Source organism: Thermobia domestica, chromosome 17, assembly GCF_964235325.1.
Source record: "Thermobia domestica chromosome 17, izTheDome1.hap1.1, whole genome shotgun sequence".
NCBI classification, from domain to species: domain Eukaryota; kingdom Metazoa; phylum Arthropoda; class Insecta; order Zygentoma; family Lepismatidae; genus Thermobia; species Thermobia domestica.
In genome coordinates, this window is record NC_137470.1 from 110740366 (window position 1) to 110757141 (window position 16776).

The 16776-nt window shown below is 37.0% G+C and overlaps 2 protein-coding genes across 2 annotated transcripts in view; one reads left to right on the forward strand and one right to left on the reverse strand.

Moving 5' to 3' along the window:
* LOC145674288 (uncharacterized) overlaps positions 1-16776 on the reverse strand; it is a 228508-nt gene that overhangs the window by 82767 nt on the left and 128965 nt on the right. The window lies entirely within an intron of this gene.
* LOC145674289 (uncharacterized) overlaps positions 1-16776 on the forward strand; it is a 35891-nt gene that overhangs the window by 11229 nt on the left and 7886 nt on the right. The window contains exons 2-3 of the mRNA XM_081744143.1: positions 3612-3720; positions 15481-15680. Of these exons, the coding sequence (XP_081600269.1) occupies positions 3617-3720; positions 15481-15680 (304 nt within the window). The 5' untranslated portion in view covers positions 3612-3616. The remainder of the gene's footprint in view (positions 1-3611; positions 3721-15480; positions 15681-16776) is intronic.

Here is a 16776-nt window from a genome sequence, read left to right on the forward strand (position 1 = left end):
GGACAATTTAAAAGCAGATAGAAAAAAAAAAAAAAAACTAAACTAAGTAATCCACGTGCGTGAATATAAAGATTTTGATAAAATTAAAATATTGATTTCCATGTTTACTTTCTAAGTCCATACTTCTCTTTAAATAATATGCAATGATAATTAAGAGAATTAAATTATATATTTTCAAAATTAAAATGTATCTGAGTAGTATGAAAATGTTTTAAAACTTAAGTCAGGAAAACTGTTTTGTAGAAATAAGAACAAGAATCAGACACGTGGCCACAATTTTCTTTCCGGAAGGGACAAAGACATGAAATCTTTCGAGATTTTTGCTTCAGAAACTTCCTTTATTGTCCATAGATCTGCACAGTGCGATTCGGAAGCACACAAAACCTAAACTCATTTAATTTCAATTTATTAACTACCTATTGGTATATACAGGTGTAACAAAGAGGTACGGAAAAGTTCAGGGGTGAATTTCTTATAGGTAGAGAAGCAAAAAAGCTCATACGACCATATATCAGGAAGTGCATCGTTACAAAGTTACGGCCATTAAGCCGTCTGATGCTATGAAATAGTCACATTGTGGTCGCCCCTTAATGTGACTCAATTTAAACCTCAATAGATCACCCCCTAATTAAGCTGTGAAGATAATTTTGGTAGATTTGGCGAACGGGGGAGGGAAACTACGTGATGCAAAAAACAAAACGCAGATAGTTTCCCTCCCCCGACCGCCGTGGTACCCTCCACATACATGGGATACATATCAGCGGAAAGCTTCATACTTCAGAAACACATTGATACCAAAATTATCTTCACAGCTTAATTAGTGGGTGAGCTATTGAGGTTTAAATTGAGTTACATTAAGGGGTGAGAAGAATGTGACTATTTCACATCAGGCGGCTCAATGGCCGTAACTCTGTAACGATGCATTTCCGGACATATAGTCATATATAAACTTTTTTGCTTGTCTACCCATAAGGAATCTAGCCTTGAAATTCTGTCGAACCTTTTTGTTACACCCTGTATATAAAACTCAGTTTTCTTTAAAGTGTACACATACACTTATTAGAAAACACAATGAAAAGAGGTCAGTTAACAGAAGCAAATTTCTTTCACAGCTATTGAGTTACGCTAGCGGCCATAACAATCACCTTCTGAACATTAGATGACAGATGGGAATGGATTGATAGAAGCGCAAGTCCTGTAAGCCGCTCCCCACACACACTGTTTCGGTGGTAGGATTTGATTCTTTTCAATCAAGAAAATGCTCTCTCCACCGACGCGGTTGAAACAGGCAAGCAAGCTAAGATTTTGAATAGCTTGCTGATTGTTGGAAAGACGGATGGATTATAGGCATTGATCACATTCATAATTTCGACAGATTTATTTGGTCTATGATGCAATTTTTTCACATTACATACCATACTCAGCCTTAAGGACTGATTCTGAAGCAAAATTAGTTCAATAGTTCTAAATATTTGTCAGATCTTTTAGTTTTCCTCCCTCAGCATGTTTTGTCAAGAGAGAGGAAAGCTCGCACCATTTGAAAACTATCCATACTCCTAACGCACGAAATTCCTTTCTGAATACAGATATAAATAATGTGTTTGTCACTCGCTTAGTACAGCCCGCCGCTTGTCACCCGAAATCACGTTTCTGAATACTACTGAAAATGTTTCTTGATACTATATTCAAGTTTGAACTTTCAATATTGAATGCGAGTTCGTGGTATTGAATGTTATCAGTTACTGTTATTTACTTCTGAATATTAGATTTGGTAATACGTAAGGAAAAGGACTGTTTTACAAACCGCCTCACACCGAGATCGCCCTTTTACTCAGTGTTTAAAACTCAAATATGCACACATATTCTTACTACTAAAAGCATTCAGCATTAAGTACAACCTAGTCTGGTAAAGCTTTTAAAATTTAGTACAATGTGTTCTTAATCTGAAGTGCTTTCTAAGCAGTCCCCTTAAGTACGAGAAGTCAAAAAGTAAAGGGACTTAAAATTTCTCGCACTAGGGTTTGGCAACACTGCTAGTATCCAGCGCTGAATTAGTGTCGTCTGCATTACTTCTATACAACGTGTCACTCTTATTCCCGCGTTAGTCATTGGAGTGTAGCAGACAGTTAAACATGGCAACTCTATTGTCGATCTGCACCAAGGAGGAAATGAGGGCAGTGATTCGGTTTTTGTTTGCGGAAAGTGTTAAAACTGCGGAAATTATTCATGCAATTATTTGTCACCATACTGCGGAATGCAAGTGGAGTATGGTGACAGCTGTTTATTGCGAAGCAAGATCGGGCAGGCCATCGACGTCAACGACTGAGGATAATCTGAAAGTCGTTGAGGCTATGGTGATGGAGAATAGATGAATTACAGTGGACGAAATCGCCAATACTTTACATATTAGTCACGGATCAGTGTATTGAAGGAAGCGCTCAGGGGAAGAAGATTTGCAACCGATGCAGAAGTCACTGATGCGGTGCAAAATTGGTTACAGGTGCAACCGAAAAACTTTTTTTTTTTTTTCCGACGGAATAAAAGTGAGTTGAAGTTCAGGGAGATTATGTAGAAAAATAATGTATGTTTCAGTTTTCTATCATTATAATAAATGTACCTTTTCTCGGAAGTCCCTTTACTTTTTGACTTCTTCTCGTAATATCATACCCATTATTTGGAAGAATAACTAATGAAAATCAAAGAACACGCACTCACATTCGACATTCAAGATTGAAACTTAAATATATAGGAAATAAAAAATTGTCAAACTATATATTTCCTGTTATTGCACCTAGATAGCACCGAAGAAAACAGTAAATAAATTACGTTTCAAGGGAAAATTCTAACTTATGCTCACTGATGTTGAGTAGGTACAAATTATTATCTTTATTCAACCAAAAATATTACAAATTCAGCATCATTGTAATCCTCAAACATTTTCTCTGGCTCTTATTCACATTGCTCGACGAATTCCATTGAACATCATCTTCACTTGAATCATTAGTATACATTAACCATCTCAACCTCCTCACCATTGTTTTGTCTTGAAGAAATTTACACTTGACTCGCTGATTTTGAATTTGCTCACCCAAATTTGGCGGAGAAAATGTCATCCCTAGAGTACTCGTTTTCTCGAAGTAATCGCGCCAAGAAACCACGATGGATTCCTACTCCAGATTAAGTACAAATTTATTAAAGAGTAACAGCTTAATCTAGTTTGGAAAAACTCATTCTATGCGTATTGAAATCCACTGTATTATCGTAATACTAAATCTGAAAGTAGATTTGTTTAGGATTATTATTATGTATTCTACTTCCCTTCTTTTCTTTTCCTTCAGTGTTTCAACCTCTTTTCATTTGTCATTGACCGAAATTTCGGGAGTTTCCCCCTTGACTACGTCCCTGACAAAATAATGGGAAGGGGAATGCTAGAAGACCGTGAACTCGAAGGTTCCACCGCCTATGCTCTCTTAACAATTTAATGTGATAAAAACTTAAGTTAGGCCATGGTCCATTTATGTACCAAAAATAATCGGTCCAGTAGAAGTTGGCTGGCAAACATTGGTACATTCTTTTTTTATTTACACAGATGATGTTCTTTTTTCTTGCAGAAGAAATGTCGCAGAAAACGAAATACGGTTTCGTTGTTCGGCCAAAGAAGCCTGAATCTCCACAGATAGAGGAAGCTCCAAAGGAAGAGGAAACTCCTACGGAGTCCTGGTAATTCTTTTTTAAAATTTACTTACAAATACATTTGTCTGTGTGTATAATGCACTGTATTTTAGCGTTTGTTTACAAGAGCCTAATAGTGCAGTGGAATCCATTACTGGAAAAAGCAAAGGACTATTAAATGGATGGTCGGAGAATTTACATTGGAAAAATTGTTCTATTTTTTCTTTTCAGTTTAATGTCCCATGATTATGCACTGTGACTAACGGAGACGGCGATAATACGAGAACACGGAAAAATCCCACGCACATGTTTAAAATGGTTATTTTTGCGAATCAGTATAATTTAACAATGGAATGACAATATGTAATAAAATAAAAGTTCTGAATATCATAAAGGGATAAATAGGACAGGGTTCTTGCTGGTCATGGAAATCATGGAAGTCAGGGAAAACTCAGGGAAAATGATGCAGGTCAGGGAAAAAGACTGGAAATCAGGGAAATTTTATAAAATATATATATTTTTTTAACATTAATTGTACACCAATTTCAGCTTAGCCAACCATAAATGATCATAGTATGGGACATTGCTCAGATTTTTATGGGAAATAAGTGGAATGTACGTATGAGCAATTTATTATTATTATTATTTGTCTCTATAGAATAAATGTTCATACATAAGTATTCACAGTTATTTATTTCTTATTTATATGTTAACGTCATCCGACACCTGTCATGAAAGTCAGGGAATTTCCTGCCATAGGTCACGGAGAAAACAGGGAAATAGATTTCTTCAGATCAGTATGAACCTTGTAGGATCTCTACCATGAAATTGGCCGATGGGACAATAGACTAGCCAATGGGGCAACTGTGTGTGTTTTATTAGGTCTAGTAAGAACGTAGTTCAATTTTAGTAAAATGTTGATGAAAAAAAAAAAAAATCAATAACTGGAAAAGTAGAGTACGTGAAGAGAGGAGTATTTTGTTTTTAAGGGTATCCAGAAGTTTGGATAATTATGCAGAATACCAGATATGTATCCACATGAAGTACAGTGACTATATTGAACTGTAATTATACCCCATTTCTCATCAATGAGGAAACTACAGTCTGGGGCATTTTAAGATAGTAATAAAAGATTACGGGATGTATGGAAAACTTTTATCGTATTTATTCGATTATAAGCCGACCCCGCCGGAATCAAAAACGATAATTAAATAAGTGAGTTTCGTTTCACAGTGTGAAACTCCGGTAGACTTCCAAACTTTGAGAATTAAATACTTAATCTTGAAATGATACAGCTATAATTCGTGGTTTCAGTAGAGGATTAGCATTTAGGATTTAGATTTCTGGGCCTTCGGAATCTAAGACCATTGACCCCGTCACGTTTGAGGGATGACGTCCCTCGGCGAGCACACTATCCGGGGAAAGGGAAGGAAGGAAGCGGCTTGGGACCGAGAAGTTAGGTACCACCCCGGCATTTGCCTGATGTGAATGAGGAAAACCTCATTCAGGGTGGCTGGCCTGAAAAAGCGTGTTACACTTTTTCGACTGAGTGACCCCACCGGGAATCGAACCCAAGACCGCTCGCACCGAAGGCGAGAGCGTTAGCGACTACGTTGCAATAGAGGAATAAGATCGAAGATAGATTCTGTTCCTCGGACACTGAATCCATATAAAAAAAGACATTATTCGCTGTCTCTTATTGTATTTGCTCTAACAGGATTAATATTAAAACCGGAAGTGGTATCCTCTCTAGTTGCAATAAGAGGAATAAAATAAAAGACATAACGTTTTCTTGGAATACAAACCAAAAATTTGCTTGTCACTATTTCCATTTTACTCATTTTGTGATAACTTAATCTTATTTGATTTGATTAATCTTGATCTTATTACGTAAATTTTTAACACTTCCGGTTTCAAAAGATAGATAAAATTTGAAAAAAAAAAAAAAATATTCTTGGATGCCTCAATGTGTCGAAAACGATTTTTTGATATCCCTTACCGTTTGTACTCTATGGAAATAAGTATTGAAACCAGAAATAAATTCCAAACACTTCCGGTTTTGGTAGTGTGTTGCGGATGGTGGTGATTATGTTCTTTTGAGACACATAGTCAACTGCTGAAATCCATTTGTCGCTATGTATTAACGTGTTTTGTTCTATGGCAAGGAACATAAAAACCGAAAACAGTTGATTTCTACCACTTCCAATTCCAATCGAGGGTTAACGGTTCTTCGGACGCTGAATCGATTGCAAACAATCACTCCTCGGTATCATTTACCGTTCTTTCTCTATGAAAATCAGTATCGTAACCGGGAGTAGTCGTAAATTTTAACCTCTTCCTAATTTGGTAGAGTGATGCAAGCAGTGATCGTACGTTCGGCTGAGACACTAAAATGACCGCAAAGAAAACAGCTTTTCGATATCTTTTACCGTTTTTGCTCTATGGAAATCCATATCAGAACTGGAAGTACTAGTAAATTTCAAAAACTTCTGCTTTCGGTTATGTTACAGGTAATGATGGTATTGAGACGTTAAACGTATCGCAAAAAACGCTTCTCGCTATTTATTACCGTTTTTGTTCTATAGCAATGATCGTTGAAACCGGAAATGATTGATTTCTACCAGTTCCGGTATGAATAGAGGTTTAACGGAGATGGAACATATTCTTAAGACGCTGAATCGATTGTAAGAGATTGCTTCCCGGTATCACTTACCGTTTTTGGTCTATGGAAATCAGAATTGCATTCGGAATTACTAGAAAATTTCAACCATTTCCGGGTTCAGTATTTCGTTGCAGATGGTGATAATGTGTTCTCTTAAGACGCTGAATCGATTACAAAAAACCGCTTCCTGATCTTTCTTACCGTTTTTGTTCTGATACCTGTCGATGGAAGGATATAGCTGTTTCATAAGACTTCCGATACTTATGCATAGCATAGTTTGAAAGTCTTAAAAAAAAGTTAATGGTGCATTCAAAGCATAGAAATAAATTTCTTTCGCTAAATGCTAATAAATTCTGATATACTAATATCCTCTTTATGCACAAAAAAGTTTTTTTTTTCTTGTTGTGAATATTTAAAATATCTGCTAAATTCAAACATGGGCAATATATCGCCTGTTTATTTCAAGAATGACAACTCAAACATCGCCCTTAGTGACTTATGGGCAGAAAATGAAAGCTAATCTCGATGTCTACCTCGGGTAAAAATTTCACGGATGTGCTTCCAAAACTGGGCCAATTTGTTTTCACCGCGTTTCGAAACTTTCAAACGCTTCTCCTGAAAAGTTAGGAATTTTGAGTTATGTCACTCTTCAAATAAACAGACGATATACGAATTTCTTTCAAAGTTTTATTTCAATGTGAAACTACGGTAACTTCCAAACTACCTGGATTCAATACTCAAACTTCAAGGTACATCTGTAACTACTGGTTGCAATTCAGTAATAAAATCAAGAATAGAACTTGTTGCTCGAACACTGAATCCACAACAAAAAGCAATTACTCGCTATTCCTTGCTGCTTTTGCTCTATGATGCTAAAAGTTGAAACCAAAAACTATAGTATAAGCAAAAGTGGTGTGAGATAACATATTAGTTTTGTTTTGTTTTGTTTGAAAGATATAGACGAGAAGGGGAAACAGTGACTAGAAATTTTAAAGAAAAAGCAATTTCCATATTTTATAGTTATTTATGCCTTGTTAATATGTTAACATTTTTAAAAGTCAAAGATATCCTATATTAAAAAAAAAAAAAAAAAAAAGTGTTTGAGAACGTTTTGTATGCCTCCTTATTGCTCATTGCAATAGCAATGACGGTCACTACTTATGCACTCGCACTCAGGAACAATTAGGCATAAAAGGCCGTATATTGGCCGTCGTACACACTTTTCATTGTATAGTATCTTTGCGTTTTTAAACGTTACCATATCAACAAGGTTTCAAGTCTTCCCCAAAAGAAAGAAAGAAAAAAGTGTGTATCGCAGTGATATATACATACAGATGATTGTCAAAATAATGGAAACATTTGTAGTTTTGTAAGACTTAAGACGTAAAAATAGTAACATTCAGGATGCGTGGTAGCACCTGGCCGTTGTTAGTGATGTGTTAGGTGATCATCTATAGTATATCAGGCGTGGAAAAACGTAGACAAGCAAACGCGGACGGACCGTCGTAATGCAAAATGGGAAATCTATCTCAGTTTCAAAAAGGCCAAATTGTAGGTTGAGTGGTTAGTTGGTGCAAGCATCAAAAGTGGCTAGTGTTTTAGGTGTGCTGCGATCAACAGTGTCTAAGGGAATGATACGCTCAATACCCATGGCAAAAGAACATTGGTGGAAAAGTGTAAGGGAGTGTACCTCAGTAAACATCGCGATTAAGCTAACTTTGCACTTTGAAGCCGTTACTTTCCAAATAAGTCAGACAAAAAAAGAAAGAAGATCGTAAAATACTACGTATGCGCACGACGTCTTGCTAACCGCGTCAGTTTATGTGCCTGCTGTCGAAAAAACAAACCTCTCATGTGTTCAGTTTCTCCTTCGAAGTTCCTGGCTAATGATGGCACGTTTGTCTTAGCGAAAAAATAAGATTTTCGAGTATCGAATTCTAATAGAGCTCAAAAGTTGCGGATTTGCATGCTAATTAATGGAAAAATAACGAAAAAGTTCACACTTTAGATCTTCAGTTCGCACAAACGCCCCAAATTTAAAAAAAAATGACAAAAAAACCTTTACGCAAGAAATATACAAATTACTTTTTTTTTTTTCATTCCTATAACGTCTAAGTACTTTATTTTAGTTGTGTGAGGACATGTTTGTTAATAATTTGTTAATGTGAGTGATTTTATACACTTTATTCTCGTAATGATTTTACAGCTCTTCGCCTATTTCTCAACGTCCCCCCTTCTTGAAATGGCCCAGAGCTCATCACGAGGTGGTGGTTCCAATTCGAGTTCCACCCACACCCTATCCAACCATCCTATCAATTAGGATGTGCTAAATTATGTTCATATAGTCAAGTATGTTTTCTTAAATTCAGATTTTTTATATCAAATTTTAGCATTGTAAGTCTTCAGAGCAAGTTGTTGTCATGTAGCCATCTCTGTTTTCTTGTCTGCACACTTTTCCTGCAGACTTTGTAACAATTTCGAAACAATTTTTTCACTTCCTGATTATGGTATGAAAAATTTAAGAAGTCAAACTTATGGGCAAATTTGTCATGCATAAGTGATAAGATGTCAAGCTTTCTGTTGTCAAGCTTTCGAGCACTCGAGGGACGAGAGCTTACATTTTCTCCAATCTATCAGCTCACTGTAGTCCGTGGCATCAAAATTTATTGAAGGTGCCTTAAAAGTTCCAACAGAGCAATTCAGACAGGGCAGTGTTCTCCAGATGTGGCTATAAGAGATCCTGGACCTCTCAGTTACTTCCGATGGCTCACATATGCAAACCGGTTGTACACTTCTCAAACAAATCCTACAAACGAACTCAAAGTGCTTGTAAACTACATTATAAAGACATATGCTCCTGTCTGTTTCTACATAGAGAGATATCAGTCAGTGAAATATGGATGTAAACATATTCTGAAGATAGTTCAAACAATTCGACATTTGTCAAACAACATTAAAAGAATCATCGATCCTGTGATTGAGAGAAATGCGTTCTTCTGTCATCCAGAGAACATATTGCTGGCTATGACAGTAGATGAGAGAGAACACATACGAGAGTTGGGTTACAGGAGGGAGAGTGCTAGAAGCAAGAAATCAAGATCCGAACGGAAAATCTGTTAGACCTTTTATGGCACCACTAGCAGCGTTCACCCCGCTTCGCTGCGGTCACCCCGGAACGCAATAAACTTTGTTACTTAGATAATTTTTACTTTTTCGCTTTCAAGTGATATGATAAAAACCATAGAAGATTGCAGTAAATCTTAACATTATATCGCCTGTCATTTATGTTAACCCGCCCCGCTTCGCTGCGGTCATCCCGGTGCTGGCATATTGTAAAAGTGTCTGTAAAAATAAGCAAATCAATTAAAAAATTTTAAACAGAAGATTCAAGCTATTTTCCGCTGTATATCGCCTGTCATTTATGTTAACCCGCCGAGTGACACGGTCATGCGGGTTGCATATAAATACGTTTATTTTTACCTATGATGAACTAACAAAGGATTTGTGGACACCTGAATGGTCAATTATCTCAAGACACTGGTAATTAAAAATTAAAGTGATATGATAAAAACCATCTAGGGTCAAAATCCTAATAACCCCCCAAAAATGAAAGAAATTGGTTCAGCCGTATTAGCGTGATGAGCGGACAAAGGATTTTGTACGTTCTCTTTTATATATATAGATTAATAAATTTTGATGTCACGGACTACAGTGAGTTGACAGATTGGTAAGGTGTCGCCCCCTGCATTATCTTATCATTTATGATTGACAAGTCTGCTCATGAGTTTGACTTCTTAAATTTTCCATGCCATACTCAGGAAGCTGAAAATTGTGTCGAAATTGTTACAGAGTCTACAGGAAAAGCGTGAGGATAAGAAAACAGAGATAGCTACATGAGAGCAACTTTGTTCTCAAGGCTCACAATGCCAAAATTTGATTTTACAAAATCTGAATTTAATGCAAAGTCATGGACTAAATCAACATAATTTAGCAAACACTAATCGGTAGGATGAATGGGTAGGATGTAGGTGGAACTGGAATTGTAACCCCTCCTCGTGGTGAGTTCTAAGCTATTTCATGAAAAAGGAACGTTAAGAAATTGGCGAAGAGCTGCAAAGTCATTATGAAAATAAAATGTATAAAATTACTCATATTAACGAATTATTAACAAACACGACCTCACACAACTAAATAAAGTACTTAGACGCTATAGAAATGAAAAAAGTAATCTGTATATTTCATGCGTAAAGGTAAATTTTGGTGTTTTTTATACTTTTTTTTTCGAAATTTAAGCCGTTTGCGCAAACTGAAGATCCAACATATGATTTTCTTCGTTATTTTTCCATTGATTAACACACGAATATGCAACTTTTGGGCACTATTAGAATTCGATACTCGAAAAACTGATTTTTTCGCGTATTTTTTTTTTTTTTTATTTTTTTCAAACTTTAGGCCGTTTGCGCGATGTGATCTTTTTCATTATTTTTCCATTGATTAGCACGCGAATACAAAACTTTTGAGTCCTATTACAATTCGATACTAAAAAATTTGATTTTTTCGCTCCACCCCAATATATATATATATATATATATATATATATATATATATATACACAGACAGACACTCACACACAAAGAGAATGAGAGAGAGAAGAAACAATACTCCGTAACTATAAATATGCTATCACATAGAATATAAATTAAGCTCAAGTGTATTTTTTTAAATTTAATTTTTTAATATTGAAGAAAGAAAGGAGGAATCCTACGCATCTCCTCCCGGTCAACAGAATACATGGTAACCCCTGCTGTTTCTGGGTAATAGCGTTCAATTGAGACAGAGGCTTGGGTCAGTCATCCCTAAAAATATAAGAAATTTCCGATTCTTGCCGAGGTTTGTTCTTTGGTCAATTTTCGTATCGTGTATCGGCAAATCGAAAATTAAGTGTTTGTTTTTTCGTACACGTTTTACACTCTACATATACATAGATGGAAACATACAACATACGAATTATAAATAATTCTGAACATTTCAGATTCATAGTGAATATTTATTTAAGTTGGCAACGCTGAGGAATTCACTTTCCTGTCTGTCACATCTCACAAGGAGAAGGCACACTTTGGTAGGTGAACTTCAGGGCCATTTTTTGGGAGGTGGTAGTGCACATTTAAAGAGTTAATAGTACAAACTGGGAGAGCGCAATGGGCAAAATTGACGGAGAAAAACCGTCTTAAAGTTTTCTACTCGACGCATATATCGTACGACACGCAAACTTATCAAGTGACGGCGTGGCAGAGTGAGAAGAATCAGCAACTCAAGTGCAAAGGGTCTCGGGTTCGATTCTCGTTGGAACCTTTTTTCTTGTTTTTTGCTTCAACCAATAAACTAGACATTTGTAACTATAAGTAAAATATTAATTCACTGTATGTTTATAATGAATAAAAAATTAGAAATTTTCAATCACTTGTATATTCTTTTGATGTTCTATGTTAATTAGGAATAAAATTTAATATCTTCCGTAAATATTATTGTTACTGCAGTCGTTGTGTAAAAAAATGTTCTTGAAGCTTCGTGTCTACATCTGTTGACAGTGTGAGAATTACAAGGGGAATGAGGGGGAAATCTGCTTTGGTTATAGCAACATCCAGTATTAGCAAAGGGGATTTGCCCCCCCTCAACTCCTTTGTAAATCGCACACTGTTAACAGATGTAGAAACGAAGCATCAAGAACATTTATTACACAACGACTATTGTCAAGGGCGCCGATTATGGGGGCCTGTTCCCCCCAAGCTCATGTGGGCCCCATGTATTTTTGTGAATATGTATTTTCATATATATTTTTATTGTTACATGTATTGTTGTATGTATTTTTATGAATGGACCCCCCAAATTTACAAAGAAATCGGCGCCGTTGACTGTCGTAACCATAATACAGCTCGTGATATCAGTATATTTACGGAATAGATTAAATTTTCATGCTAGTTTACATGGAACATTGAAAGATTTTACAAGTGATTTTAAAATTTATATTGTTTTATTCATTATAAACATACTAGCAGCGTTCACCCCGCTTCGCTGCGGTCACCCCGGAACGCAATAAACTTTGTTACTTAGATAATTTTTACTTTTTCGCTTTCAAGTGATATGATAAAAACCATAGAAGATTGCAGTAAATCTTAACATTATATCGCCTGTCATTTATGTTAACCCGCCCCGCTTCGCTGCGGTCATCCCGGTGCTGGCATATTGTAAAAGTGTCTGTAAAAATAAGCAAATCAATTAAAAAATTTTAAACAGAAGATTCAAGCTATTTTCCGCTGTATATCGCCTGTCATTTATGTTAACCCGCCGAGTGACACGGTCATGCGGGTTGCATATAAATACGTTTATTTTTACCTATGATGAACTAATAACAAAGGATTTGTACGTTATGGACACTTGAATGGTCAATTATCTCAAGACACTGGTAATTAAAAATTAAAGTGATATGATAAAAACCATCTAGGGTCCAAATCCTAATAACCCCCCAAAAATGAAAGAAATTGGTTCAGCCGTATTAGCGTGATGAGCGGACAAAGGATTTTGTACGTTCTCTTTTATATATATAGATGGTAAATTAATATTTTATTTATAGTTCCAAATGGTTACTTTATTAGTTGAAGCAAAAAAGAAAACAAGGATTGACTCGAACGGGAATCGAACCCGGGACCCTTTGCATATGAGTTGCACACATTACTCACTCTGCCACGCCGTCACTTGATAAAGTTGCGCGTCGAACAGTATATGTGGCGAGTAGAAAACTTTTGAAGGCGGTTTTTCTCCCTTATTTTTGCCCATTGCGCTCTCCCAGTTTGTAATATTAACTCTTTAAATGTTCACTGCCTCCTCGCAAAAAATGGCCCCAAAGTTCACTTACCAAAGTCTGCCTTCTCCTTGTCAGTCACTGGCAGGCAAATCGCGAAGAACAGTACGTCACCCAAAAGCAAAGCTGTAGCAAGCTATGTCTAACATAGATCGCACAGCATTGAAGATGATTGCAACCAGGGCCCTATTTTACATTTTTGCCACCTCACGCCACTATAAAAATGACGTCCCCTCAATATTAGTAAATACTTGTGGCTGATTAAGACACCAAACTGATAATATTAGATAAACTCAACAATAATAATAATAATAATGAAATCTTTAAGTTTTACGTCCCACGGTTATGCCGGTTAGGCTAAAAGAGACGGTGATGATGAGAGATGAGTGAAATGGTGGAATGAAGAAAGTGGGAGGAAACGGGAGAACCCCGAGAAAACCCATGAGCACGGTGTTTGTTCACCACATCAACAATAATAAAATAAATTTGTCACAACAATCGTAAGTTTCTTGCGGTGGCGACAGGGTTGATGAATTCTAGTTAAGTTTGCAAGTTAACCAACAACGGAAAGTCGAATTTAAGATAAAACAATACAGTGTCAATAATCGATGAGAAATAATTAATATAAATTCACTAGCAGCGTTCACCCCGCTTCGCTGCGGTCACCCCGGAACGCAATAAACTTTGTTACTTAGATAATTTTTACTTTTTCGCTTTCAAGTGATATGATAAAAACCATAGAAGATTGCAGTAAATCTTAACATTATATCGCCTGTCATTTATGTTAACCCGCCCCGCTTCGCTGCGGTCATCCCGGTGCTGGCATATTGTAAAAGTGTCTGTAAAAATAAGCAAATCAATTAAAAAATTTTAAACAGAAGATTCAAGCTATTTTCCGCTGTATATCGCCTGTCATTTATGTTAACCCGCCGAGTGACACGGTCATGCGGGTTGCATATAAATACGTTTATTTTTACCTATGATGAACTAATAACAAAGGATTTGTACGTTATGGACACTTGAATGGTCAATTATCTCAAGACACTGGTAATTAAAAATTAAAGTGATATGATAAAAACCATCTAGGGTCCAAATCCTAATAACCCCCCAAAAATGAAAGAAATTGGTTCAGCCGTATTAGCGTGATGAGCGGACAAAGGATTTTGTACGTTCTCTTTTATATATATAGATGATCCATTTTTACGGTAATTACCTTCTTTTAGGGTAAACAGATTTTTGTTATTTGGATATTTACAAATAGAGAAGTCCCGTGTCATAATCTACATGAACATGGATAGTAAATTTATGAAATTTCTACAACTGAAGTGTGAAAAAACTGTTCCGAGAAAATCTGCCGCCTCGAACCATGGTTCACGTTGGTCCATGCGTATATACGGCCCTGATTGCCACCAAGGACTGTAAAGCAGAAGCGGCAAAAATGGCTACGGAACTCAACAAGCACTTTGAACAAATTACTGCAACAATTCCAGTCGGATGCGAGTCACATTAGTGAACATCTGGGGTCGGGTTACAATTTCATAACTACTGCTTATCGCCAACAATATTTCAACATGGAGGCAATGGTGCCGAGAATATGCAAAGTAGACCATCAATGATTGGAACGTGCAGTATAGGCCCATGAGTCCTCTTTCACCTTAATTCCTACAAGAGGACCTGTTTCTGTTTATCAGACGTTGAAATAATTCCAAACTGTCCGCTCTATAATATGAAACATGGTAGCTACTGTGATACTGTGGGCTGCGATATCTTAGTATCCCGTGGGTTCCGTTATTACGCTCACAGTACGTATTACTACCAGTTATGATGTGGATATTTTAGGATTATGTGGATATCTCCATCCTATGCAAGATGACAATGCATCAATTCACAGTTCCGAAGCTGTTGAGGCTGCTTTCATGAACGTTAGGCAACATCTCCCATGATCCCCCAATCCCAAGACTTCAACATTACTGAACACCTGTGGTTGGTTCTGGAGCTCAGGCTTCAGAGCAGATATACTCCTATATCCTTGCTGACGGAACGGAATGCTGCACTGCATGAATAATGGAAACCATTCATGAATTGATGTGACTAAATTCTACGACGAATCACACATGCTGCAGTCAAATGGTGGTTCCACGCCTAATAAAAAGGTAACTTATATTATCTTCAGGTTTCCATTATTTTGCTAACTATTAGTACATATCTATGTAACTCTGTATTCCATGTGCTATTTATTTTGATTCGTACTGTACTCGTTATTTATGTCTTCTCTATTCTTTCGAAGGGATGAATGGGAAAATGCCATAATGCTCCGGGAGGAGGTAGGAAAGCAGAACACAGAGATTGGACTTCTTAACACTAGATTAGAGCGACTGACAACAAAGTTTGATGGGGTGATCGACGGCCATGTTAAATTGATTTTGAAACTCAGACTGGAAAGAGAGTCGTCGCCATATCGTGAAGAGGAAAAGAAGGCAAAGAAAGGTATTATTATTAAATAATCTAATATAAAATAAAATAAAAAATTTGTTTGTGTGTGTGTCTCTGTGTGCAGCCTGGAGACCAGACGAGTGGACCAAGAGTAACCAAATTGGGGTCACGGGTACTTTGGTTTAGGCTCCAGACCAAGAAAATGAAAATGAAATGAAATCTTTGAGTTTTACGTCCCACACTTATGCAGATTAGGAGACGGTGATGATGAAAGATGAGTGAAATGGTGGAATGAAGAAAGTGGGAGGACCCCGAGGAAACCCACGCACACGGTGTTTGTCCAGCACAAAGTTCACTTGGCGGGGGCTGGGATCGAACCCGGGACCCCAAGCACCAGAGGTGAACGCTCTACCACTGAGCCACTGCGGCCCCCACTCCAGACCAAGACGAAGAGTTTTTTTTTTTTTTTTTAATTTCGAACCAGGGAGTCTCAGGGGGGAGGGCGTTTACCGGGACATGTAAAAGTAGTAGAAAATGACCGATATTAGTGTCAAATTCAGTTTTTACAGTCGCTGAGATCAATGGTGAAACTTTGATCGCATTGATTTCCAAATTCACCCATTCGGCTGCGGGCCGGGGGTCACGGGGGGGGGGATACCGAGACACACAAAAATTATCCAAAATGACCGCTATTAGTGTCGAATCCATAGTTTTCGCGGTCGCTGAGTTGAATGGTGATACTACCATAGGCGTTCACCAAATACAGCCCCCATCGGCTGGGGGGCAGAGGCGTTTTCTTTTTTTAATTCGAACCAGGCGATCTCACGGGGCATTTAACGGGATATGTAAAAATAGAAAATTACCGATATTTTTTTCGTTGTTCAGTTTGTTTACATAGATATTTTATGTGACCCATGCGAAGAATGGGTATTTTCAGTTAATATTACACGATTGTACCTTCTATCGCTTGGAACATATCCTTGTCCCAGGTGGTACGAATTTTCTTCGTTCAACAGTATTTCACTCTTGATCTTATGCACATACTGTAGACGAATTTAGGCATAGATATCCAGATGCAGTGCTATTCGACGATAACGAGATTAATTACTCGATTTCGAGAATGCAGTTTAGTTGCAGACAGAAAGAGATC